This window comes from Festucalex cinctus, chromosome 19 (genome assembly GCF_051991245.1).
Source record: "Festucalex cinctus isolate MCC-2025b chromosome 19, RoL_Fcin_1.0, whole genome shotgun sequence".
NCBI lineage: Eukaryota > Metazoa > Chordata > Actinopteri > Syngnathiformes > Syngnathidae > Festucalex > Festucalex cinctus.
In genome coordinates this window covers 10,713,995-10,739,664 of record NC_135429.1, presented here as the reverse complement: position 1 = coordinate 10,739,664, position 25,670 = coordinate 10,713,995, and the positions used below count along the sequence as shown (strand labels likewise).

Genomic DNA, 25,670 nt, shown 5'->3' with positions numbered 1-25,670 from the left:
TTGACAAATGACGGCTTGTAATTTTTATTTATTTATTTTCACAAATGGATCGAAATTCAAAACAATGCCATTTTTGGCCCCAAGTTGTGCCGCAGCAAATTATGCTAATGCAAGCTAGCATGTTAAAACCGTGTAACAGCAAGCACAAATTCGAAACTATTTTTGGAAGTATGAATGAAGTTGAGATAAAAAAAAAAAAATTCAGAAAATCTGCACTTTTTAGTCAAACATCAGAATAAGTGTGAACGTCAAATATTACAAATATTTTCACCATCTGCAGTGTGCTTACCCAATCATACTTGTCTTTTAATAACGTAATAAAAAATATATTAAGACTGTACGAAACTTGTAATGTGTATTATACGTGCTGGTGGAGATTATACAGTAGTGTGCATTTATACACATAACCTTGGCGTGGCAGAAGACATCTTGACACCATCAAGCTGCACTTTATCTCTCTGAAGATATACATTAAACATGAAGTCGCAGCCTTTATATACTCGAATGCTAATGTAGCTCGCCGCGTTAGCGTCACCTCCGCCAGATGTTTGGAATTTGTCCTTCATGACCAGCAAAGACAAAGCAAGATCATTCATCAAGGTCTGTGCCACTTAAGGCTATTTGCTGACACTGGGCAACCTTTGTGAACTTTGAACCGACAGGATCAACCCCCAGAGCGGCTGACCCGAGTCCAGTCCCACTCAGTAATCAGGTTAATTTAATGTGCAGGGTTAAATGAGTCCCGTGTAGATCGTTTGGTTGGTAAACAATAGGCGCCAGCAGGCTTGCAAATTGATTGACTTCAACTGAAAACCAGTTCACCGAATCGAATCTGCATCATCAAGAATTTTTTCACGGTTATGAATTAAATTGTTGCTATCGAGCAGAAACCACAAATGTCCAAAATTTACTTTTTTTATTGTCTGCCTCCCATTATTGTTTGAATGATGAATCTCTCTCTCTCTCTCTCTTTTTGGTGGGTGGGGGTGGATTACCAATTTCTACCATATTAAAAATTTTCTAAATAAAAATAAATAAAATTGACTTTTCAGTCCACATCAAAACTAGAATGTTTTGGGGGAAAATGCTTTGAGATTTTTTATTTTATTTTACATTTTTCCACATAAAAAACAAAAAAACAAAAAAACAAATGAGTCAATTTACAGTTCCATCACCTAAAATTTGTCAAAATTGAAAAAAAAAAGACCCTTAAAAAAAAAAAAAAAAAAGATGGTTTTGTCGAAATGTTTTTAAATTTAATTTTCCACAATTTAAAATGTTGACACTATCCTGATGTGTTTTTGTTGATTCAGTTTTGATGAGATTTAGTTTAGTCAGATTCTCCCTTCTTTTTTTGTTAGATTTGTGTGTCCACATTTTCTCATCAATAACTGCTCCAATTCATCCAATTAGCTCCCTCGTTCATTGTTGTCTTAACAATTTGCTTGGATTTACTTCCCTAGTTTCCTTCTCTCTTTTGTCGTGTCACATCTTGTTTCATTTTTTAGTAAATTTATGCCTAGTTTGTGATTTTTAACCTCAATTTTTGGACTTTGTTCATTTACTCATTTGATTCCCTCCTGTATCTTGTTTGCCTTTTTGTTCTTTTCTGAATTGATCATTTGGAATTCCCACCAACCTTCCCTGCACTTCGGTCCTCAACCATGCGAACCCGTGACACAAACTTGCTTGACAACAGTGCAAATACAACAGTTGAAAATGGTCCAGTTTGTTTGAGGAGAGGCATTCATTTGTTCATGTGGAACCCCCCCACAAGGCGACTATTTGGGGGCCTGGCGTCCATTAGAGGGACGGCCACTAATTGAGGAAAGATGAAATGTAGTGACTGGAGCGCCCCATTTGAGTGTAGTAGCACCTAAAGTAAATCAAGAGACACATTAAGGCTCTCGTAGCGTACGCGAGTGCGCGTGCGTGCGTTTAATCCCTCTTAAATGGAAATTATGCATTAGTGACAAGAGATATTGCTTGCACTAGACAAGCGAGTGTGTGTGCACTTGGCATTCATTAAGTGGAAACAAAACAAGCGGCAGCAGCTGAGTGAGCGCGTGTGAGTCTTGGCTGAGCAGCGAGCCAAAAGCGGTTTTCAGTGGCAGGAGAAACAAAGAAGGATGAGGAAAAAAGTGCTTCTAAGAGGGGGCAACTCTACTTGACACGCATCGTGCTTCGTACAAGTGAACAGACGCGCGGGCGCTGCAGAATTTTCACCTTGAAGCCAAAGAAAAAGTCTTTCACGTCCTTATTTCGGAAGGCGGAAAACGATTAGCAGCTTAGCAACAATTACAGTTTTGAGGCAAGTTGAATGCACGTTAGAAGAATACAAGACTTTGGAGACCTTGTTCCTCGCTCTCGCTGATATTTCATTATCACTTAGTGTGAAACTAAGAAAAATGTTGGGGAGTGTCTTGGGGCAGATGACAACTTCCTGTTCATGTGTTTGTCCGACCTCGCCGACAAAAAAAATTGGCAGCCATCAGGTCGTATTTCAACCGTCTCCTTGCATGCAAGTTTTTGTTATATCGAGGACCTTTTTTGCAAAATCTTTTTGTATATTTCCATCCCCTTTTCCCCATAAACAGGATGTAATTGAAAAGACAAACATATTGATTGTGATTCAATTATCGATTTGGTCCATAACAGAAAATGGGCAAACATGTTGATCGTTTTCCAAAGTAAAATCAAGTAAGCAAATGTCTTATTTTCATTTTTTTTTTTTTTATCTGTTCCAAAAAATTAGCGAATGTTTACAAACAACGAATCAATGATCAAACTAGTCGATTCATTTGCTCATCGATTAGTTTGCACTTAATTGTATTGCTCGTTCTTCTCAAAGTGTTTGTCCTGTTTCTTGTCTACTGCTCATTTTGAGTCGGTCGTGCTGATGTCACGACACATTCGGGCTACTCGATTATGAAGAAAATATTCATCAGGTTCATATTGGCAATAATTGAAATCACGATTAGGTTGACCAGTTTTCTTTGTACAAAAAAAAATGTTTAAATGTAAAAAACAAGCAAGCATTTTTTGAAACACTAATTATGCAAGTTCCTTTCAGATTAAATAAAATGTGGTAAATATGTTATTTTAAAATAAAATAAAAAGGTTCCTAATGTATAAATTAACAACTCTAAATTAGTATTAACTCTTTGACCAAAATCCCAATGAATGCTGCCACAAACGTTAATTTATGTTTATTATGGGTTTTTTTTCTTCTCTCAATGGGCAGCGCAACGTCTTGTGCAGCGCTGCATTGTCACTAAACAAAAAATATTAGTGTCAAAGTCACTGCTGTGCAAAAAAAAAAATGTATCTTTTCACAAAAAGTTTTTCTCTTTATATTTTCGCTTATGTCACTCAAATGACCTAATTTCAAATGGTGATTACTAAAGAACGGAATAAGGTAGAAACATACCTTTTTTCCTCAGGAAAGAATGGAATCCAATCTGTATTTCCGCTACAGCGATTAACAGACTACGCGTATAAATAACAATACGGGGATGTTCTGAGTTAACTAGGTAAAAAAACTATAGATGTTGACCTGAGAATTTTTTGGACTCTAAGGTGTCTCACATGTCCAGACGTTGTGCGAGTGTATGTTATGGAACAGGGAAAACAACAGTCTGGAATCCTGTGATTAAAACGAATTAAAAAGAATTGCAGCAAAACCAGTTGCTAACAGTGGACCACTCCGAAAACGAGACAGTTCAGTTGCGTTTGGCGGTGTCGTTTAGTGTGCGGCGTTTTTCAGGTACCAAACACAAAACAACTGCTGGAAAATGTAGGGATCGGAGAGGAAAACAAAAGTGGGTCAGAAAATCACATTGGTAGGGATGAGACGGAATTGCGGGTGCGCCCTTGGCAGACGGAGCCTGCGGCAGCGGCGGTCTGCGTCAGGCCCCGCCGTGTTTAAAGGATCCGTTTGCGGCGCTGGTCTTTGAGCGCGCCTCAGGAGCATGGGAAGGCAAACACACGACGCCTCTCAAAGACTTCTAAAGCTCGACGTCTCCTGCCAAAAACTCCTTCGCACCTGTCCTTCTGCGTTGGCCGTCCGGTCTTCCCCCGGCCCCCAAAGACGACGGAGGCGATCCGTCCCTTTTAGGCCCAAGCCAGGTGCAAAAGCTGCTGGCATCGTCACAGTCGCCGCCCGTCAGCCTTCACGTTTTCTAAGAGGGCCGCTCGCTGCCAAGCGTTGGCCCAGCCGCCGTTTCATTAGCATCAGATAGAAAGCTTTTCTTCATTCCCAGCCGCGCGTTGATGTGTGCGAGTGAGACGATCATGAAAGGCGGCGAGCGGGGTGGCCTCCGTCTGAACCCGAGTCGCCGCGCTCACGCCAAGAAATGAAGGAAACTGTGAGGGGCCAGATTGCACCTCACTGCCTGGATACCCAACACACCACCCTCGCCGCAGATTGTTTACGCTTTGCTGCCATTATGAGCCCACCAGGTCACTTCCTCTTCCTGTTCCAGTCAGTCAGACGTCGCCAGGATCAAATTATTCGATCAAAATCACACACAAGACGTATGGCTCCGATCTTGTGGAGCACACTTATTAGCGCTTCGGGTTTGACAGCGAGTCAGTAAACCTCCACAAAAATCAAATCCCTTGAAATTTTAAAAGAGTCATTCATCTGTCTAATATGGCCACAATGACTCAAAAATGGCCACTTTAGAACCAAAATGACAGACTTCCTGTGTTTTTTTTTTGTGGGGAATGGCTTCTTGAGACTTTTTGTGGGTCAACTCAATTATTGTCATGTCTAACAACTTTCATGTTGCTAAATACAACTGGTTTCAGGGGCTGCAGTTTGACTGTTTTCTCTTTTTTACGTTTGTATTGTGTAAATAGGTGGGACTGTCCGTGTGGTCTTAAATGAATACATTAGGCTATGGGTGTATGTTTACATGTATTAATTCACATATTTTGTGTATGTAAGAGGGCGGAAGTTATGTCATTTACTTAAGGAGAAGGGGTGGGAGTAAATAAGTTTTACTTCTTATCACTCCTTTTCAAATATTCTGTGATTGTTTTATTTTTTCTATTTGTCTGTTTTCTTTTGATTCTTTTTTTTCTTTCTTTGATGATTGTCACATATTTATGTATTGGAATAATGCTGTAAATATTCAAAATAAAAATTTTAAACAATCAATCAATATTTTGTTTAATTGAAATGAATTTTTAAATCTTCTGTTCCACACTTAAGCCCATTTATCGGGAACATTTGAGTGCAAATGTGACTAAAATACAATATTGACTTTACAAGTCAATTTACAGTGTGTAATCCTAAATATTTTAATTGTGCCCCTGAAATTTTACAATTTTCATATACATCAAATACATCCCTGGGTGCCACAGTGTTCCGAGTAGAAAAAAAATTTGTCTGGAGCCCTGAAGTCTTACTTTGAAGGAAGCCTGGAAATGGGAAAAATGACCCTAAAATGGCCACTTCGAATCAAAATATACTTTTTTGTGGCTCAACTCATGATAGACATGTTGCTAAGAAAATATCAGGGACTGAATAAAACAAATAAAAAAATACTAACGGGAAATTGACTTTCCCATTTTATGGTAACTATCAAACTTTTTCTTTCCTACTCTGCCTACACATGAACAAAATTCAAATTGCTTGCAGTTTAGCATCTTCCACATGAACAGCACGTAATGCTTAAGTGCCTTCTTCTCACCAACAGGATCTTGCAAGGACTCCACTACATTTACAGTATCGTGTGACGGAGGAGGCAGGTGCTGCTGAATGGGCGCCTCATTACTGAAGGACATCTGCTACCGCACCCCCGCCGCCTCCTCCTCCTCCCCGAGACCCCACCCCTCACTTTACACCGCCGCTTTGATGGCCTGTCAACGTGTGGAACAAAAACAACAACACACGCGCACTCTTGCCGCAGAGAGTGCGCGTGCAAGCGTCTCACCTCTTTTTAGCCGGGCCGTCCTCGCAGAAGTCGCCGCCCTCGTCCAGGCCCGACGCGTGCAGCGAGCCGCCATCTTTGTGGCCGCCCATTGACCCGGAGCCGTTCAGCTGCCCGTTGGCTAAGGAGCCTGAAAGAGGGCCGAGGAGACGAGAGTTGGTTAGCAAAAAGCTACCAAAATTATTTCATCTTTGCCGTTTCCTCTTTTCAGAAAAGAAAAGGAAATAAAATGGGGTCAACTCCAATAAATGTATTTGATTCTATTAAATTTTCAGCTCTTTTCTTCTCATTTTTTTTAACTAGAATTTAATATTTTGGTGGTCCCGCAGCAGTTCACATTTCGAGGGACATTGTGCAATTTCGTAAAATCGTCTCAGTAGTGTCCACTTTTTTTATTTTATTATTTTATTATTTATTTATTATTATTTATTTTTTCCACAAAGCACCCCGTTTGAAAATTTAATCCCTATGAAAATTGTGAGGCATAAGTAACTACCCAAGATCAACAAAAAAAAAACAAAACAAAAAAACAAAAACAAACAAAAACTATTTTCGAGTCATTTTAATTTGACTTTGGAATTTGCTGTCATTTTTGCCCTTTTATAGAGGTCATATTTTAACAAACTCCTCCCAAAGAATTAATCCGATCATCTTCAAACATTGGATGTTCAAGACAAAAAGTTATTGAAAGCTTTTGATTTCATCGAATGCCGCTGCGATGCGTCGTTTGCCTAGAAAAATGTTTTTGAGGGTCTTAAATCTGGACGAATTCTCATGAAACTTTGCACATTTGTAAGGTCTGCCCAAAACGTTTGCATTTTAGGGGGTTCTTGTCCTATGTGCCAGTACCCCAACATGGCAGCTATATCGTTTATGTTTTATGTTGTTACAGCTGGTTAAAGTGTTCCAGAAATAAATTTGGCTTGTGTTCTGTATTAAAAACATTTTTTTTCTTTAAAAATAAAAATACGGAAATGAAAACTTGCCTTCACTTCTTTTTCTATCTCTCTTTTTTTTTAAATACATAGTTCATAAATCGTGTGTGTGCGTGAGTGAAGGCGTGGATGTTTTAATCACTCAGCACTGAAGTTGCATTTTAATGTATAAAATGTGCTATAAAAATAAAATTTGATTTTTTTTTCTTTTTGAAAAAGGAAGAATTAGGAAAGAAAGGACAATAAAATAGAAATCCACAATTTTATCACTTTTCTTGTGATTCTCCATTTGTGAAATGTAAGACACAAACAAAAAAGTAGATTTATTTTTCCTTTATCCGGTTCTTTTTTTTTCCTCTTGAATGATTTTTTTGTGTCCTTATTAAAAAATAAAGCCATTTTAATGATAAAGGGAGAATAAAAGCAATACATTGCTCAGATTTCATGTTCATTTTCTTCCCGTTGTCACTTCCTCGTTCTCCACCAATCACCAGCCTGCTCTGTCTTACAGCGCCTTCATGGGCCATCCATAATTTATGAACTACTCACACTGTCAAAAGCACATAAATAGCAAAAGTTGTTGCTCTTCATTTCTCTGCTTTTATTTTGACGATTACTCCCGATGCAGCAAGCAAAGCAACATGTGACACTGCATGACAAAAAAGTCAGAGAGCGAGAAGCCTCGTTAAATATTTAGCGAGCCGCTCGGGCGGAATGACACAATCAGGCGAGACACGCAACAATTGTTAGATCGAGTCATCCAGAGGAAGAAGTCACAGGAAATTTACAAGTAATGAGCGCGTTAAAAATTAAATCACAAGTTTAATAACTTGCTAAGCGGTTCTCACGCCGCCTCACAGAGAGCTGGCGTGATTTAACAAGAGCATAAAAGAAAAGGTGAGGAACTAAGCCAAGACCAAAGAGTCGCCGCAGGTCGAAAAGGGTTTTTCTCAAGCGAGCGGAGAGGTAATCAAGGAGTTTGCAAGTTGCCAATCACTCCAAGTCGCCTTGACAGGCGCTCACGCCCGAATGGTTTTGGGCTTTGGCAGGCTGCTCCTTTATTTGATCTCGTAAAAAAAAACAAAAAAACGATGACTCACTGAGCCAAGCGTGCCACACACCTTTGCAAGGGTTTGCCCTTTCTAATGGTTGCCCACGCCCCAGTTGGAATTCCATTTGCCTGAGGTGTCACCAGTTTACTTATGTTTAGTTCGACAGCTGTCTGTCAGGGGAACCGGCAACTGGGTTTGAGAATCTCATTCCAGTCTGTTGATTGGTGGCCAGTAAAAGCTGTTCTTCACAGAGAAAGAACAACAAATGCTGGATGACAACCCCCGCCCCCCCCCCCCAGACCACCAGAGGTTTAGACTTAAAAAAGGCTCTTAAGTAGAAACATCCAAGAAATGCCCAATCGCTTTGAAAGAACATCATCCGCAAGTGTCAGATGTTCAACTCCACCAGACGTTTAGATTGGACAAGTCTCTTGGACTTATGTTGGACCACCCAAGGACTTCTTGTTACCCCTAATTCAATTCTAATTCTTCCTTAGAGCATCGATCATCAATCCTGCGGGACTGCAGTGTGTCCAGCTCCACTTCAAAAACTGAATCAATCATTTTATGACTCTCCACCAGAAGTTTAGACCTGAATGGGTCTCACAGAGACACTTTGGTGATCCCACATAGAGGACATTTCCTGCAGCCAATCAATAGGACTGGACTAGGCACTGTGAACCAACCCAGTGGCCATCACCTTGCCCAAAAAGTTGTTTATTCTGACCGTCCGTCAATCAATTGGACAACACAACCCCACAACCAGGAATTTAGATGCCAAGATGTCTCTTTAAGTTGGAGTGTCTTCAAAAACTAGTTTTGCCAACTTTTGGAAATAAAGAAAGCAAATGAACATCCAGGTGGTGACGAATAGGCCATTTTTTGGCCACCAGCACTCGGGTGTGTCCAGTTCCACCCTTTACGTATGTCACTCTTGTTTCTAGTAGTGTGTCAGGAAGAGGTATGGACCAGTTTTGTTGCCAACAAAATTTCAAACAACACCACCACTGAGATGAAAGCCAATTGTCAATTGTCCTGTTTAAATTGCTTTGATCCGAGAACACGCACATCTGTTGACGCGATCTCAAACGAGTCGACGCTCGCAAGCGGCCGCCGAGTCATCGGGCGAGCGTCATTGCGGTCAGGAAGCGAACAATCGGCGCGGAGATGAGTAAGACCATCGCATTGCCGAGCCTCCGAGTCTGCAATCCTGCCTGGGGCGTGAATCACCACCTGAAAATGTGTCCAACACCTTTTGAAGAAAGGACTTAGATACATTCAAAAGGTGCTGGCTTAAGAATTGAGATTCTGAAGGTTGCGTTTGTGCCGTTGCAGACCACGAAAAAACAAAAAAAGATTTGTGGCGCTAACATTTTGAGAGGACCCAGCTCATTAATTGTAGTCGGTGGGGGGAAATGAGTGACGCCTGACGTCCCAGAAGAAGGCAAACAAACAAGTGGAGGCCCGTTCATTAGCTCCTCTCTTGCTTCACTCAAGACGCGCTTGACATGTTGCACATGAGTGCACGTGTGAGGGGCAACGCTGGAAATCTTACAGCGAGGGAGGGAGGGAGGCGGGAACATACGTGCCAGTTACTCGTGCTGCAAGGGCGATGGAGGCTAAATGGGGGGGGGGGACACAGGAAGTGATGCGCAAAGTAGCATCCTGATAGCTCTTGATTTTAATCAGATTTATGCGTGCTTAACTGAGCTTGTCGCCTTCTGACGTTTACCTCAAATTCTCCAGAGGGGCGCCGTAGCCACGTTTGGTCCTATTAGATATTAAAACCAGCATCGTACGTAAGCAAAAAGCGCAGTTATTTGTTTATGATTTTGATAAAAATAAGCTCAATGTGAGCGTGAGCATCGGAGCGGGCGTAATTGGGAGCGTGGGGAGGGGAGTGGCAATCAAATGCCTACGTGCAATTAGCTGGGCCCACATGTGGTAGTCATCCGGCTAATAAGTTCTATACAATTCATCCCAAATGTTGGACTTTTACACATAAGTCCCCTCGTAAAGAAGCGTGTTAAAATAGAAAGCGTTCAATAAAGCCGGCCCCCCGCCGCCTGCTTACAAAATGAAACGGAAACAAACGGATGTTTTATTTGGGCTTTATACGAGGAGAATGAAAAGACGGATGCCTGATAAATGGCAAATGAAATTTTTATCAAACTGTACAGATCAGGTTTGAGGGTGTAAAACTACCACGAGGATGGGCAACCGGTGACGAGGCTGGTAGTTGCTTAAGTCGGTCACCCGAGTTGGGTACCCTTGATTTAGAACATGATGTTGTTATTGTAGCATCCTGGTGGTCTCTCCAACTGTTTGTTCACAATCTTTTATTGAACTTCACTTATTGTGAACACACCGGTTGGAGAAACCACCTTTTATTTCAACCCAGGATGCTACAGTAAGAGCTTGTTCCCTTCTCAACGAGGTGCTAATGAATATGTCGGTGAATCCTTAACCTTAGTTGTTTTTCTTCTCTCTGTCTTGCTGGAGCACAAACATCTTCCTCGACCTTGGAACAACGCTACAAAAGGCGCTATGTCGGTTAATTACGTCATTTAATCTCGATTTATGGCACCATTTCCTGTTTACTTCAAAATAAAAGCGACATCTATACTACAATAGCACAATGGAACAAAACAATTATGTAGTACAAAAAATGCAATACCAAAAAAATAATAACAGGTTCATTTACAGTTATTTGTTCATTTGTCAACTAAGACTTCAAAAGAGAGTAGTAGTTGTTTTTTTTTCTACCCTTAATACAGAGGAGCCATACGGTAAACTGGTTCTAAAGTATGGCAGTAAACTTTATCAATTAAGTATCTCTAATTAATGTCCTCTTTTTTTTTTCTTTTTTTTGAAACTAAAATATGTTCATCTTACTCTACAGCAGTGTTTCTCAATTCCGGTCCTCAGGCCCCCTTCGCCTTTTTACCATGTCTCCCAATTGCAACGCAGGTGAGGATCGTTATCAGGCTTCTCCAGAGCTAGCTGATTAGCTGTTATTGGAATCAGCTGTTTTGGGAATTGGGAGACATGGAAAACAGGCTGGCTAGGGGGGGGCCTGAGGACCGGAATTGAGAAACACTGCTCTTGAGGGAAACCAAGGGTGATACGGAAAGAGATAGAGATAATAATAGGGATAGAAATAGAAATAGAGCGAGACGGTTAGATTGACCAAGGGAAGGCGCCGAAGAGAGAGACAGAGCTATAAATAGAGTTAGCGAGGGAGAGAGGGAGAGAGAGAGAGAAAGAGAGAGAGAAAGAGAGAGAGAGAGAGAGAAAGAGAGAGAGAAGAGGAAAGGATAGAGGTAAGTGATAGAATGAGAGATAAAGCGAGAGAGATGACAGATAAATGGAATGTTCCAGTAGTCTGTTTACAATGAAAACAACCTAAGACAAAGCAGGCATGTAGAATTATGTGTGTGTTGGGGGGAGAGTTGCTAAAGATCACGTGATCCGACAGAGCATTTCCGATTGGTTGTGACACGTGAGACGACGTTGCCACACCACTTCACCTGCGACTCAAATGTGAAATTGTAGCAAAACTAGTGGCAGAAGAAAGCACACCGCGCCGCAGCTGCTTCACTGAGTCGGCGCTAGGAAGCATCCTGATACGGACGGCAGACAGGAAGTGACAGTCGGAGGACGAGGAAGAGGAGGAGGGAGCGCGCTAATGGGAAGCTGCTCGCTCTTCTTCGCTTGCTGGCCAGCGTCCAGCTCCTCCATCAGCGGCACTCTGAGAAATGGAGGGAGGCGACGGTGGGGGAGGGGGTGCGGGTTAGCGTAGCGTAGCGAGGAGGAAGAAGAGGCTGACAGATACGACGGACGGCGGGGCGGAAGGTGGGAGTGGTAACTGGATCCGTATTGATGTGCAATGGAAAACCGGCACGGAGGAAGTCGCTGTCACGGGAAGGAGGCACTGACCCCAATCACGCGCCACACCCTCGATAAAAGCTGTTCACAAAATGTGGGCGCGTGAGATTCTGTGAGGTCAGCTCAAAATGTAAACACAAAGTGCACTTGCTTAATAACGCCACTAATAACTTGGACAGCCTTGATGTTGGGCAGGAATTCCTATATCCAAATATGGTCAACGTCCTATTTTCCACTCAATTGGACAGCACAATTGATCTGTTCTCATGTCATCTGTTATTTTTACACAGTGATGAAAATAACCAAAGAACAAATCTTCATCTTCTGACTCTGCGGGAGCCGTGCAGCATTACGTCGCCTCAAGACTGAAAATCGGGATGTTTTGGACCATTGAATTTAAGTGTGCAAGTTTTGTTATTGCATCTTTTCTGAAACGCTTTCCTAAATGGGATTGGGAAGTTGTAGCGCCCCCTGCATGCAATTAAGAGATATTTTTTGTACATCAAGTGTCAAAAAATATTTCAAAACATGCACACGTGACATTCTCTAAAATATGACATGGAATCAATTTTAAACACAGACGATGACAAAAAAAAAAAAATTGGTACCATTTTGGTTGTCGCCGACATGTCCATCCAGTTGGCGTTTCTGCGCACTGCGAAACTCCTTGAGGGACAAGTACAGCACCTTGCGCATCAGCCGCTCCTCCGACCACGGGATCCCATCGCTGTCGTCCTGCCAAAACAAAAACAGAAGAGGCGTTGAGATGGCGACGTTTGGTACTTCATAAACAAACACAGTGCAGATCTGCCTCTGGCAAGCAAGACGCTGGGAGGAAATTGTTGAATTCAACTTTTACATGATCAAGAGTTGTCTAAAATTCCATGCGTTTTGCTGTATTTGTCTCAAATTGCAGAAAAAAAAAAATCCTCTCGTTAATGGGTTAATTTATTTATTGTGAGAAAAAAATGAAAGTATTACTAATAATGTACATGTACATTTCACATGTCAATTGTACTAAATGGGTTAATTACTGTAATAAAATTAAAGTAAAAAATACTTGATTAAAAAAAAACACTTTTTTTTGACTGGATGTCACATACTATGTAGTCTATTTCATGAAATAATTGATTAAAGAACTTTTTTAAAATCTTTTTTTTTTTACTTTTGCTCATTTATTGAAAATTAAACAATTACAATTTTATTCACATAATTTGATGTGTGTTTCTTTTATTAATAGTAAACTTAAAATCATCAAAGTACAACTTTCACAGTCAACTCTTCTATTATTGAAACAATTTTACCTATTAATTCTATTAATCAATTAATTCTAAATTATTCAAAAATTAGAATAAATTATTTTATCAAAATATAATATTTCAAATATTTTTTTAACTTTTCTGTATTGTAATTTATTAGGATTAATTAGAAATTAAATGAAAATGTTGGACTTTTTTTTTTTTTAAATTGTAAATGAACCTCATGACATTATAACCCTTTTTTTTTTAAAACCGTATTTCCAAATATTTACAATTGATGTTGCACTTTCCCAAAAAGAAAATATTTTAGAAGTGAAAAATGATAATTTCATAGCCAGCAGACTTTAGTTTCTTTGCATGTCATGTGAGGAAGTCTGATGAGGACAGAGAAGCATTTTGTTTCTCATGTGTACATGATTTGGCACACGCTCGCAATCATAGCTTGAAAGAATCTCGAAATAGACGTCCGGAGATGGGCGATATCTCGTTACGTCGTCGACATCTTGCAACGATTACTCGGCAGTCGACGCGCTGATGTCATCGCCGCCGCCGCAGCAGCCGAGCGCCTGAGTCACGACGCCCGTCGCGAAGCCGCCTGCAATTCGGCTTTGCATTATTCATTAATTGCGCTTTGTTGTCGCCAGCTCGTTTCCTCAAGTCATTAGTTTGACATCAAACAAGCGCAGACATATTTCCCCCATCAGGCTGTTTGTTTACTCTTACATACTGCTGCTCCATCTCTACACACACACACAACATACTCCAAGTCAACAATATCCTCACAATAATTGGCTACATCACATTAGGAAGTTGTAATCTTTACGATAGTGTATTAAAAGCATGTCTTCATTAACTCTTTTACTGCCACACGTCATCAAAAAAGCAAAAACAAAAAAACAACCCCCACAGTGGCAGCCAATTTCGAGCATTTTAATTCATCTTTCAAGGCAAACAGAAAAAAAATTGTGTGCTTTTACTACATAAACATGGTGAGTACCACATGAAAGATCGCATTACATTCATTCATTAGAAAAAATTATGTTCTACCTTATTCCGTTCTTTAGTAATCACCATTTGAAAATAGGTCATTTGAGTGACATTGAGCGAAAATTGAAAAGATATGGAGAAAAGTTTTTTTGTGAAAAGATGCATTTTCTCCACAACGGTGACCGTCTTTGACACTAATATTTTTTGTTTAGTGACACTCTGTGAATTAGGTTTAATGTGACAAAGGTTTTGATCATTCACGTCAACCTTGAAAACGTTCTATTTCATCAGATTCCGTCATGTTTCGTTGCAATTTCATACACCGGCAGCCGATTGAAAAGAGAAACAATGCTGCCATCTGTTGGCCATAGTTGGTGTGTGTTTTTTTGATTCCACAAACCATTGGCCAGGCAGCACTCTACATAGACGTTACACTGCCCATTTAACGTTTATGGCGGCATACGTCGTGATTTTACTAATCGTTATTTAACGTTTTTGGCGGTCAAAGAGTTAATAAGGTCGCCACTTTAGGAAACATCCATGACAGTCAATGAGTTTGACAGTTAAACAGGATAACAATTGATGCCTTTTCCTCTCAGATTTTCCCACAAGATCTCTGTAAATATTTAAAATCATAATTATTACGATAAATTCAAAAAGCATACATCAGCAATAAAGTGTGGGCTAGTTCTGTGACAAATAAGAAAACTAAGAAAGACTAAGAACATTTGTTTTGTTTCATTTTGCATTTAAAAAAATAAATAAATCACAGCTATGCACTGACGATATAAGCCTCGTATTATTGGATCATATTTGTTTTTTGTTGACTATCAGGTTTGTCATGAACATAATTAGCATTTTACATGTTTTTTCCTCCAATCCTGTTTTGACCTCATTCACTCACTTTCATTCTTTTCAACCGTTTGAAAAGGTTGTCCCAATATTGACAAGTTGTGCGTTTGCGTCACATAAAAACATGTTTTGATCTTTACACTCTTGAGGGGGGTCGTCATAATACAAACGCGGGTTGACGTTTGATGGAGTTGACGGTGGAGACGTTTCAGCAGACCCCGTATGTACAAATGCTGCTTTTGTTTTAGCATTCCTCCCCTCAAATGTCTTATTACGGATATACGGCATTTTAAAACAAAGGTTGAATTGGTGTCATAACAGAGGCGGGATTGCAATCGAAGCTCACGTGTTTGTCGCAATCTGCCCAAATTTACTGTGTGGTGTGTGAAAGGCAAGAAATTGGCAGGAGCTCTGCGTGAAAATGGCTTGTTGCATACAACTTCAAATTTTGAAAGCAAAAATAAATAAAACACCAAAATTGTATAAAACAAAAAAATGGTTCAAATAGTTGATTGAAAAAACTGGGAATTAATTCTAACTTGTAAATGCGCATTTAAACAATACGTTTTCACCTAAGGCATTTTTTAAAAAACATTTCTTGGAAAATATAAATTGTTAAATAAAAAAAAAAAAAAATACCTTCAATTATTTTTTCTCATGTTTTTTTTTAAATTGCAGGATTCTAATCTAATAATTAATAGTAATAGTAATAGATAAATACACACTAGATTATATTATATTATACATTATATTATGCAAATTACAATTTATTATTTCATGTTATTTCTATAAAAGTATATAATCATTTAAATGTTAGACAACTCATTTAAAATAAAACGCTGTATTCTTTGTTATGGGGTGATTGGTTTTCAGAGGACGGGTGATTCTATTTTTGAGTTTTGTTAGGGTAAAATAAAAAAATAATAATTTATTGGTATGACTGAACATTTTGCCAATACAAATTATATTAGTATATTAAATGGTGCGTGTCTGTTACAATTAAATTTAATTTACTGTTTTAAAAATGATAATCTGTCATTCTAAAGCAGCAAAAGTGACATGCAAATGAAACCCTTCAATATCAACTATTACATTTTTTAGATGATTTATTTTAAAAACAATCTTAATATGTAAATAAGAGGAAAGAAGCAGCCCCTCACAGCTCAGTTACACACGCAAGTGTGTGTGTGTTGCCTGTTTGTAGCTGATGTTTGCGTCGCTAGCATAACTGGCAGCCGTGACACACCCCAAGCGGCTCCCATCGGAGCTAGTGGAGTCTCGCTAATGAGCACCGGGACCTCGTCGCGCCTAAGGTGTGCGTGTGTTTAATGTGCGCTGTCAACCCCCAACACACACAGAAAGGCAGGCGCACAAACGCCTCACACCCCCACACACCCACACACACCCACACACAGGTGTATAGTACTCCAAAAAAAATAAACAAACACGCATAGTGTTAAGGAAAGGGGAGGAGACACTGTACACAGGCTGCAAATTACGAGCTGCAGGTGATCAGATTTTGTGATTGGCAATCATATGCCGATCTCGTACCGACCAAGGAAATCACGATTGGTGGCCCATCGATCGGAGCAATGTATGAGACATTGACAATGTACTAGTATCGCTTTCTGATATTTAGGTTCACCTTTGTAGGCGTGAACAAGAATAACTTCCACATTTGATCACTTTCAGATATTTATGTTCTCCTTACGTACACCCTAAAAGCAAACAAAAAAAAAAACAGACCAATTTGGGAATTGACCCTCCCTCTTGGTCCCAAATTTGGTTATTTTATTTATGTTCCTCTGTTAAGCTATGAAGACATTCTGGAATGTACAACCAAGAATGTGGAAAACTTTCTGATATTTATGTTCTCCTCAAACACACCCTAAAAACTGTCGGGTCCAAAATAACCCAATTTCACTGATGACTTTCTGATGTTTCCGAAATACTATCAAGAATATGATACCTTTCTGACATTTATGTTCTCCTGTTCATTGTTATTGTGATTTTTATTCTCCACACTTTTGTGCCACCGAACACCCACTTAATACTTCCAATTTACATTGTTCAAATTTCAACTTGCTTAAAAAATGAAAGCCTCCCGCGGTATATATATCGTCTGATTCCACATTACTTACAGTATTTGCACAGTTTAACATTTAATATCAACTTTTCCCGATTCATTGTCAATGGGACAGTCATTGAACTTTTTCAAAGTATCGCGTTCCACGCCCACTTCCATATATAGATATAACTTATCATTATATGTCTGATACTGCTCTGTAGCACAGTTGGTAAAGCACATTGTCCAGTAACCAAGAGGTTATAATTACATAATTTATCTCTCAATTTGCTTTCAGCATTCCAACGCAATTTCTCCAGAAATTGCACTTAGTCTAGTTGGATAAGTTCTCCTTATGTAAGAAAAGTGACTTTTTTTCAAACTTTATGGTGTCCATGTCTGTTATGTTTGAAAGAAAAAAAAAACTGTCAACCAACCAACTGATGACTGAAATGATGTTCTTTTGTATGCATGATGACTCTGACATTTAATGTCCTCCTCTTTATATTTGAAATGTGTTGACTTTCTGATATGCATATTCCAATGTTACTCTCTGTTGACTTTCTAATATTTGTGTTCTCCCTTTAATGACTTTGCACAAGCGACACTAATGTAACATTTCCTCGTGTGAGTGTGTGTGTGAGAGAATACGCAACTCGTCTGGGCTAAAAATAGCCCAGCGCTGAACCGCTTCCTCTGACTGTTGCGGATGTCACGGCACGGGAATGTGGGCCGCGCGCCAACCACGATGCGCTCCTCCAAAAACAAAAAAAACAAAAAAACTCTCCAAACGTGCTACGATAGCAGACATTTCCATTTGTAGGTGAGACGGCTAAAAAAATGAAAATAAGAAAAAAAAGAAAAAAAAAAGAGAGAGCAAGAAAACAAGCAACCGGAAGCTGAGGAAATGTAACAAACGTCTGGCCTCTTGTGAGCTATTAAGCTCCTCTTTCCCACTTTTCCGTCCCCACAGACACATGCAGACCACATGACCGCGTCCATCGTTACCCGTTATATCCCACCCGGTGAGGTCGCCACGACATTTTCTTGCGGGTGGGACCAAAAAGGCGGTGGATAAGAAAATGTTTCAAGTGTGGAAACAAACGCATGCAAATGGTCGGAAGGAGGAAAAAAAAAAACGAGACAAGGTTGGCAGCCTCTTCACAGAGCTCCCGCGAGTGACGGATGCTAATTTGTAGCATCAGTAGAAAATGTGTCAGACAAAGAAATGCCGCCTGTGAGCGAGAAATCTCAAGTCCCTCAGAAAGTGCGAGTGAATGCGCAGACAAAATGGCAACAACACGACTGATTGATTTGGATTGACAATATCACAACAATTCCTAGAAATACGTTGCATAAATTCCCTTCATTAGCGGGAAACTTCAAGTAGCTCAGAGAGTGATGAGAAAGACGAGACACTGAGCTGGCATAACCAAAAAAATAAATATATCGAGAATTATATTAAACGTGAATTTCATAGCAATCCTTATAAATACAACCCCAAACTTTTGGTGAAATTTCAAGTCTTTTGTAAACAAAATGAGAAAGCTAACAAAACAAACATCACAACATACAGCAATCCTGCACTCACATATCTGTGACAAATGTCAAGTCTGTCAGAAATAGCATGAGAACGCCAACAAATCAATTAAATGGAGTGTATAAGTCTGTTTCAACATCGCAACTTACAATTTCAACCACTCAGAAATACACGCCCGAAATTGGGTCTGTGAGCAAGAAATTTCAAGTCCCACAGAAAGAGGATCCAAAAGCTAGCAAAACAAATAAAGCGACTACACTAAATAAATCAACATAAAAAAATATATTGTTGGTTAAAATATATCACAAACCAAATTTGTTCAACTGTAACAAATTCCAAGTCCCTGAAAAACTGCCAGAGAATCACAAACTACAGCGCCGATTAAAACATCACAAACTTGAGAAGCGCAACTCCAGAATTCAGTCCCAGACTGCAAAATGTCAAGGCCCACACAGAATATCATTTTGGAGAAGCTGACAGGAAGGCCGAAGCAGGAAACGAGCGCAACCTTGTTAGCCTTGCGTCTTGACAGGAAGTGCCTGCGGGCTAGCAGACGTAAAAGAAGCGACGTTGTTAGCGTGGAAGGCAACTGGCCGCTTTTTGAGGGACGACGCTTGGGGGACACTTTGCTTCGGATGGCCCCACTGACTTGAGGTTTACATCTGGACTCGGGTTCGGCTCAGGGTGGGAACAATCGGACAAAATTGTTTCCAGGTGTCTCCCCTGGCGTCGAGAGTGACGCCACACTAGTTTTGAAGCTTCCCTGTTTTAAGGGGGCGGGTCTGTCTCATGCACACCGCCCACAATACTGCATAGTTGTCATCCACTGTACATTGAACACACGTAATATTGTGGTACAGTGGTGCATTGAGATAAGAGCGAGGTCCAACCGTCGTTTGGTGTTTCTCCCCGCAAAAATCTTCAGCAATAAGGGGGCGTGAAATCAATTCACTTCACAACAAGCAATGTTAGCTCTTTTAAAATATCGAATATCTGTTGAATTTTTTCCGATTATGATTTTTGTCAATTTTTTGGGGCAGATTTCTCTTAGCACATAATGAAAATAAGATGATGGCAGTCAAACATTTGCCGATTTTTTTTAAGGTCCAAGTATTGTAAAACAGTCAAATGTTCAGTCTGTTCTTCATATTTTTATTGTAAGGGACTAAAAACAACGTCATTTTATTCATTATATATTTTTTTCAGGTATCAGAATTTAATCTGCCAAATATTGGAGTCAGCCTAAAAAAAATCCAAATCGGACGAGTTATTGCTCTATGTTTTATTGCATACATTATTAGCAGTAGAATTTTGATTAACTTTTCAATAGTAGGTTAAAAATGACTTGTGCATTTATCCTCGTCAGTTGATGATGTATGTTTGGCTGAGGCTGAAAGTCTATCAGTGGCTAAGTTCGGAGATCAAATTTTGGCTTGCAGCAAAAAAATAAACTAAAATTGACCCAGTGAGGCCTAATGACTCCAAAAACCTATAAGTTGGGGCACTTGTAAGTCAAGCTAGTTTGTATTTCGACACTGCAAGATAGAACTGGGGAAGAAAAAAATAATAATCTAGGATCCCATTGCAGCTTCTGGTACGAAGTGCGCCAATCCTCATAATGATCTACACTATCGCTTGTATGTTGTCAGCTGCCTTTAGTGAGAGTGTGTGTGTGTGTGTGCGCGTGTTGTGAATTGCTGCTTTGTGTCCGCCGGAGAGCGTTGACCTTACATGGTCTCGGCAAGCTATTCAGTGATTACGCCGGTCGGTGTGGAGGCCCCCGCAGCTCCGCCGCCGCCACACAAACTGGCACAAAGCTCTCGCCGCTGCTCGCTGGAGAAACGAAGCCTTGTAGGAGTTCACGGCAATATCGCAAAGTTATCACCAGTGAGAACTTTGCTGGCTGCGGGCAACAAACGCTTTGGCCGCGTTGCTAACAGATTTAGCAAAGCTGAGCAACTTTCTGCAGGTATCAGCAAGTATAATTGACTGCTTTTTATAATGTAAAGTTTATAATGCAATTTACTACCGTTTGTATTGTCAGAAGAGTCAAACTGGCATCTTAGCAACTTTCGGCTTCTACCACCGCAACAGCATATGGCAAGATGCAAAACGTAAAAAATAGAGAAAAGACGGCTGGGTGATGACACCATTTTTTTTCGGTTTCGGTTTTACAAACGGAAATTGATCAGGTAAGAAAAAAAAAAAAGCTGCGGTGAGAAGAGGCCATATGTCGAATCAGTTTGAGTCATCAGCGACGATTTCAGCAAATTTCCTTTGCTTCACTTGAGCTGATTTATATAAAAAGCAACATTTGCAAAAGGGTGGTCCGGATGACCCGAGCCGTCTTCTTGGGGTCAGGGGCAAGCAGGTGGCTAGCAGGGGTCAAAGTTGACCTTCCCGGGGCGGGCCTACAAGCCACTCTTGCTCCGAAAGGGACCTGCCAATCAAACGTTGCGATTTATTAACCAGCAGACCTCAAACGCCGCCCACTCCAAATCCAGCCACATAAGAGGTTGGGGCCCTCTTTCAATGACAATGTATGGAGGAGGGGTGGGTGGGTCACGTGATCCTCTTTCAGTGGCGTTTGGTGACAGAGGAATTTTCGGATGGCGGAGCACTGGCATCGTCGTTTTCTGGCGTCAGCCTGAGGCACATTCCCGAAGCCAACAACCGCACGCACGTCGGAGATGCGCGCCAATCTTCATCCATCACCGCCCGACGCGGCAAAATAAACAATCGCACGGCGGATCAATCAATGTCTGTTTAATGCCGCGCACATCCCAGGCGAGATGAGTTTAAGGCGGCGGCGGCGGTGGGCTGGGAGCGGCAAGGGGCACGATATGCAAATTGGACGCATATTTAGGATGGCTTGAATAAAAACGGGCACGTACAGTCGAGCCTCTCCATGGAGGGAAGATGAATGGGCAACACTCAAATGTGTGACGATAACCATAGAAGAAAGACCATATGGCGTGATAACCATAGAAGAGGAAAAGGAATAACTCCATTGAAGAAGCCGATAAGCACTGCAGTCATAAGAGTGACCTTCACCTTATAAAAGAGTGACGACAACCATAGAACTGAATATGGCTCACAAGCATAGAAATCCCCGCCTGAAAGTTGCCCATAAATCTCAAAGTCTATCCTTTTGCAAAACTTCAGCTCAGTGAGCAACAAAATGACAACCTAAACCAGACTGCAATATTTGACACATTAGTGGTATCACGATAAAAAAAAAAAGGATTGTGTGATATTCAATATTTAGGTAGAAAACCATAAACGATTCATTATGGTTATTATTATTATTTGAAAAAATAAATGAAACCCAATATTGCGATACTTCACCAATGATGATATCAGCGGTATCGCGATAGAATTATCCATATGTTGGTCGAAAAAACATCAATAATTCATTGCAATATCTTTCTAACTGGGAAAAAATAAACCTGCTATTGTACTACTTCACCACTGATATCACTGATAATCACAATATTGCATTGATTAGAAAGTCATTAACCATCGCAAATACCAAGTAACCAAAGACAATTCAAAATCCGATATCAGAATATTTTACCAACGATACCATCATATTTTATCACAATACCAGAAAGTATACAATTTATCATACATCACAATATCTACACCACTGATGTATTGATATAATTTTTTTTTTTTTTTTTTAATTTTCGGAAACTCTCAACACCAATGTGATACTTTGCCAACAACACTTTTAATGTATTACAAGACAGCAAATACATTTTTTTCTAATGAATGGATTACTATGCAAATCATGTATGACTGATCCAGAATCCGGAAGGAAACTGAAGTGACAGCAACCGTATCGTGATGTGGCGCAAACAGCCGCCTTGCAAGTTAAGCAAACAAACACATTGTACATGAAAAGCTATTTATAGCTCATACCCAAATGGTTGTGACACCTTATCACGCGCGGAGTGCGCGACTTACTCCTCTGCTGCTAAGCTAATACGTTTGCAACCCCCCACGTCCTGTGCTTGCCGAAGGTCTCCAACTGATAGAGTTGAAGCAAAATATTTTGAAAATTTTCCACAGAGGCGATGACAGCTCGGGGAGTCGGCTGGCGTCCGTTTCTTTCATTCATCTGCGACCTGACGGCCAAACGCTACCGTGTGCGCTAATCTGGATTTGCTGCATTTAAATCACTTTTTTCCCCCCTTCTCAGACTCCTGAGCGAGGCAGGCAGTCATTTGACGCCGGGTCCAGATGTAAAAACTCCTGATGGCTCATACAAAAGAGGATACGAGCGTAAAAAAAGCGAAGAAAAGTCACAATATAGCCTTTGATATTTTTTCAATGATACTAGTAGTGGCATCACGATACAGTCATTAATCAATAAATTGATATATTGGAATTAAAGTGAGATATTTCATGACATCGATGTAACTGAAAGAAAAAAAACCCTACACAATTGTTCGATTTTTATGACGATATCAAGCATATCATGATACAGTGAATGCGTTATGCCTGAAAAAAAAACCCACCTACAACACATCAAAACTCAAGACAAAATGGCAACATTTTGCCAGTAATATCACAGTCGTCTCCCAATCCTGCAATCCCAAAACACTGTACTTCATTGTAATAAATCCATTGTATTTTGCCAACAATATCCCGATACAGCAAATGCGTCATAATATTTATACAGTATTGTAAGAAATGATAAATTAGCAGTATATTGATAATGACACTTAAATTTGTATTAACTATCAGAATGCCGTGTTGCTGACGTGAACTCACAATACGATAACACCCCAATGCATTGCAAATGACTCCAACTCGGGCTGCACAGATGTTGACCTATTCCTTCACCAGATAATAAAATGTCATTTCTTTAGGTACATATTAAATATCGGAATAATATCGACATGGCAATATTCAAAACCCATATATGCTTTACTTTTCCCAATATCATGTAGCACGAATACCACAATTGATGACACATTTTCATGATGATATTACGGCAATATCACAATAGGATTAATACACTGGAAAACATGTCGCATTGATGCATTTTCATAAATGCCACACCACAAGTGACAACCGCGCAAGTCTCTTAATAATAAAAATAATACAATCGAAATGACTCCCCCCGGGCCAAAGTGGCACAAGAAAAAACCCACAGATGCAGCCCTTTGCTTCCATGCGCACCTTTCCCGGAAAGAACACGTGAGGTGTTTCATTACAGTTGTTTTTTTTTTTTCAATTTTCTTAACACCACTTATAGACCGCTCATAAAAAGGCGCCATTTAATTGACGACCGATCCGTTCTTGCACAAGCTCGCTCTTGTGTTAGTGTGGCGTGAAAACACACCTTTTTTTTTTTTTTTTTTTTTTCCCCCAATTCCTCCTCCTCCAGGTAAAATGTAAAAGGGGGTGAGCTAAGGAATGGCGGAATTGCCACTTGTAATCAGTGTGGTGCCGCTTAAAGGGGGAAAAAAATGTGACAATTATTGGATGCAATCAGGCCATCCTTTCCTCCATATGCCATCTTCAGATTACTCAACCGGACCGCTGCCGTGCCATTACTGATACGACTTCGATATGATTCACACGGGACAACAACAACAGCTTTGATGAGGCTTTGTGAAAAGGACTTGAGTCGAAAAGTCGACATGAAATTTTCCTTGTTGGTGAAGCTCAGTCTCACACTATAGGTTACTGGGGGGGAAATTACCCATAATGCAACAATTTCATATTTGCATTTCCGCTCCCGAAGGTACGCTGCACTGCTTTGACTATGATCATCATCATAATCATTGCCAGTCCCAGCAGTAGTGGGCCCTGATAGACTTTTATTGCTTTTATTATTATTATTGCCATAAATCGATACAGAACCCTCCCCTGGCGTCGGTCGGGTGATTTCCTGTCGTGCGAGGAAATGGTCCTAATGCACGTCCAGGCCGACCAGCTGCGTCTGGCACCAAGTCGCCGTCAAGTGGGGGGAGATGCCAAGGTGAGGTCACCGTAAACGCTCCCAGATAAGAGCGTGGAAACATATGGGAGAAGATATTTTGGAAAAAAAATAAAAATAAAAAATGGAAATCCGCCTTCATCCTATCAAAGCGATGCTGCTGCCATGCTTTTGGGGGCGGGTGGGAGATTTATGAGTTCTCAAGGATGTGAAATCAAACAAACAGAAATGCGACTTTCAAGATGCATTAAGTGTATATTTATCCCGTAGGTGGTATTGTGACCCGTTTTGGGCTTTTTGATGGTTCTGACCAAGCCGTTTCAAAATAAAATACTACCATGGGTAAACCAGGAGATGAACAAAAAAAAAGGTTGACTTTGGACATTAAAATTGCAAATGTGGGTCAACTCAACTCGGTATCTACTCAAGAGTTGAGTACTCATCCTGGCATCAGTGTGGAAAAAGTGGTATTGAACATCCAAAGTTTAGTGAAAGAAACGGGATTTGGTCTTTTAACAGATTCATGTGCTCAAATGTGGCTTTTCTACTTCAAATGCGGAGAGAGAAGCAGCTCGCCAGAACAAGACAAAACTCAAAATTCAGGCCATGCTATGATATCGCAGTTTTCGATTGCAGGAAATGTTTCTCAGTAGGAGGAAGAAAGGAAAAGAATCCAGCATGAGCGAGATTAGATTAAGAATAAGAGCAGACGGTCGACCGCGGTGAGCGGAATTGATGAAGTGTGTTACAGAATCGGGGGGGAAAGAAGCCCAGGGCGTGGAATTATCTCAGACAATGTTGAATACAAGAACATGGGGGAGGAAAGAAAAAAAATCAGCATGCGCAGGAAGCTAATCACATTAGCACGGAGTCGAGGACGGATGGAGAGCGGATAGAAGGGTGAGGTTCAGCGCCACACAAACTCCCGATTGGAAATCAAGTCTCGTTGTGAGAAGATGGAAAGGTCAGCGTGGACGCAGCGAGTGTGTGTGCGTGCGTGTACTTAGCAGGTTGAGGCCACAGGAGAGCCCAAGGTCTGCAGAGCACACAAGGTCGATAGTGCATTACCGAGAGTGAGATACTGCTACTGAGTGTGCGTGTGTACAAGGTTGCTTCTATTTATGTCCGCCGGGAGTGGAAGATTGTTGGTCAGGTCAGGAGCATACTTGTCAGACGCGGGTAGCGCTAGCGGCGTGATTT

General features: G+C 40.5%; 1 protein-coding gene across 6 annotated transcripts in view; it reads right to left on the bottom strand.

Annotated features, from left to right (window-relative positions):
* Positions 1-25,670, bottom strand: part of jarid2b (jumonji and AT-rich interaction domain containing 2b) — a 128,232-nt gene that overhangs the window by 23,629 nt on the left and 78,933 nt on the right. For all 6 annotated transcript variants that reach the window (XM_077507297.1, XM_077507296.1, XM_077507294.1 and 3 more), the window contains 2 exons: positions 12,423-12,549; positions 5,943-6,069 (listed from right to left, as the gene is read on the bottom strand). In XM_077507297.1, the coding sequence (XP_077363423.1) occupies positions 5,943-6,069; positions 12,423-12,510 (215 nt within the window). In that variant the 5' untranslated portion in view covers positions 12,511-12,549. The remainder of the gene's footprint in view (positions 1-5,942; positions 6,070-12,422; positions 12,550-25,670) is intronic.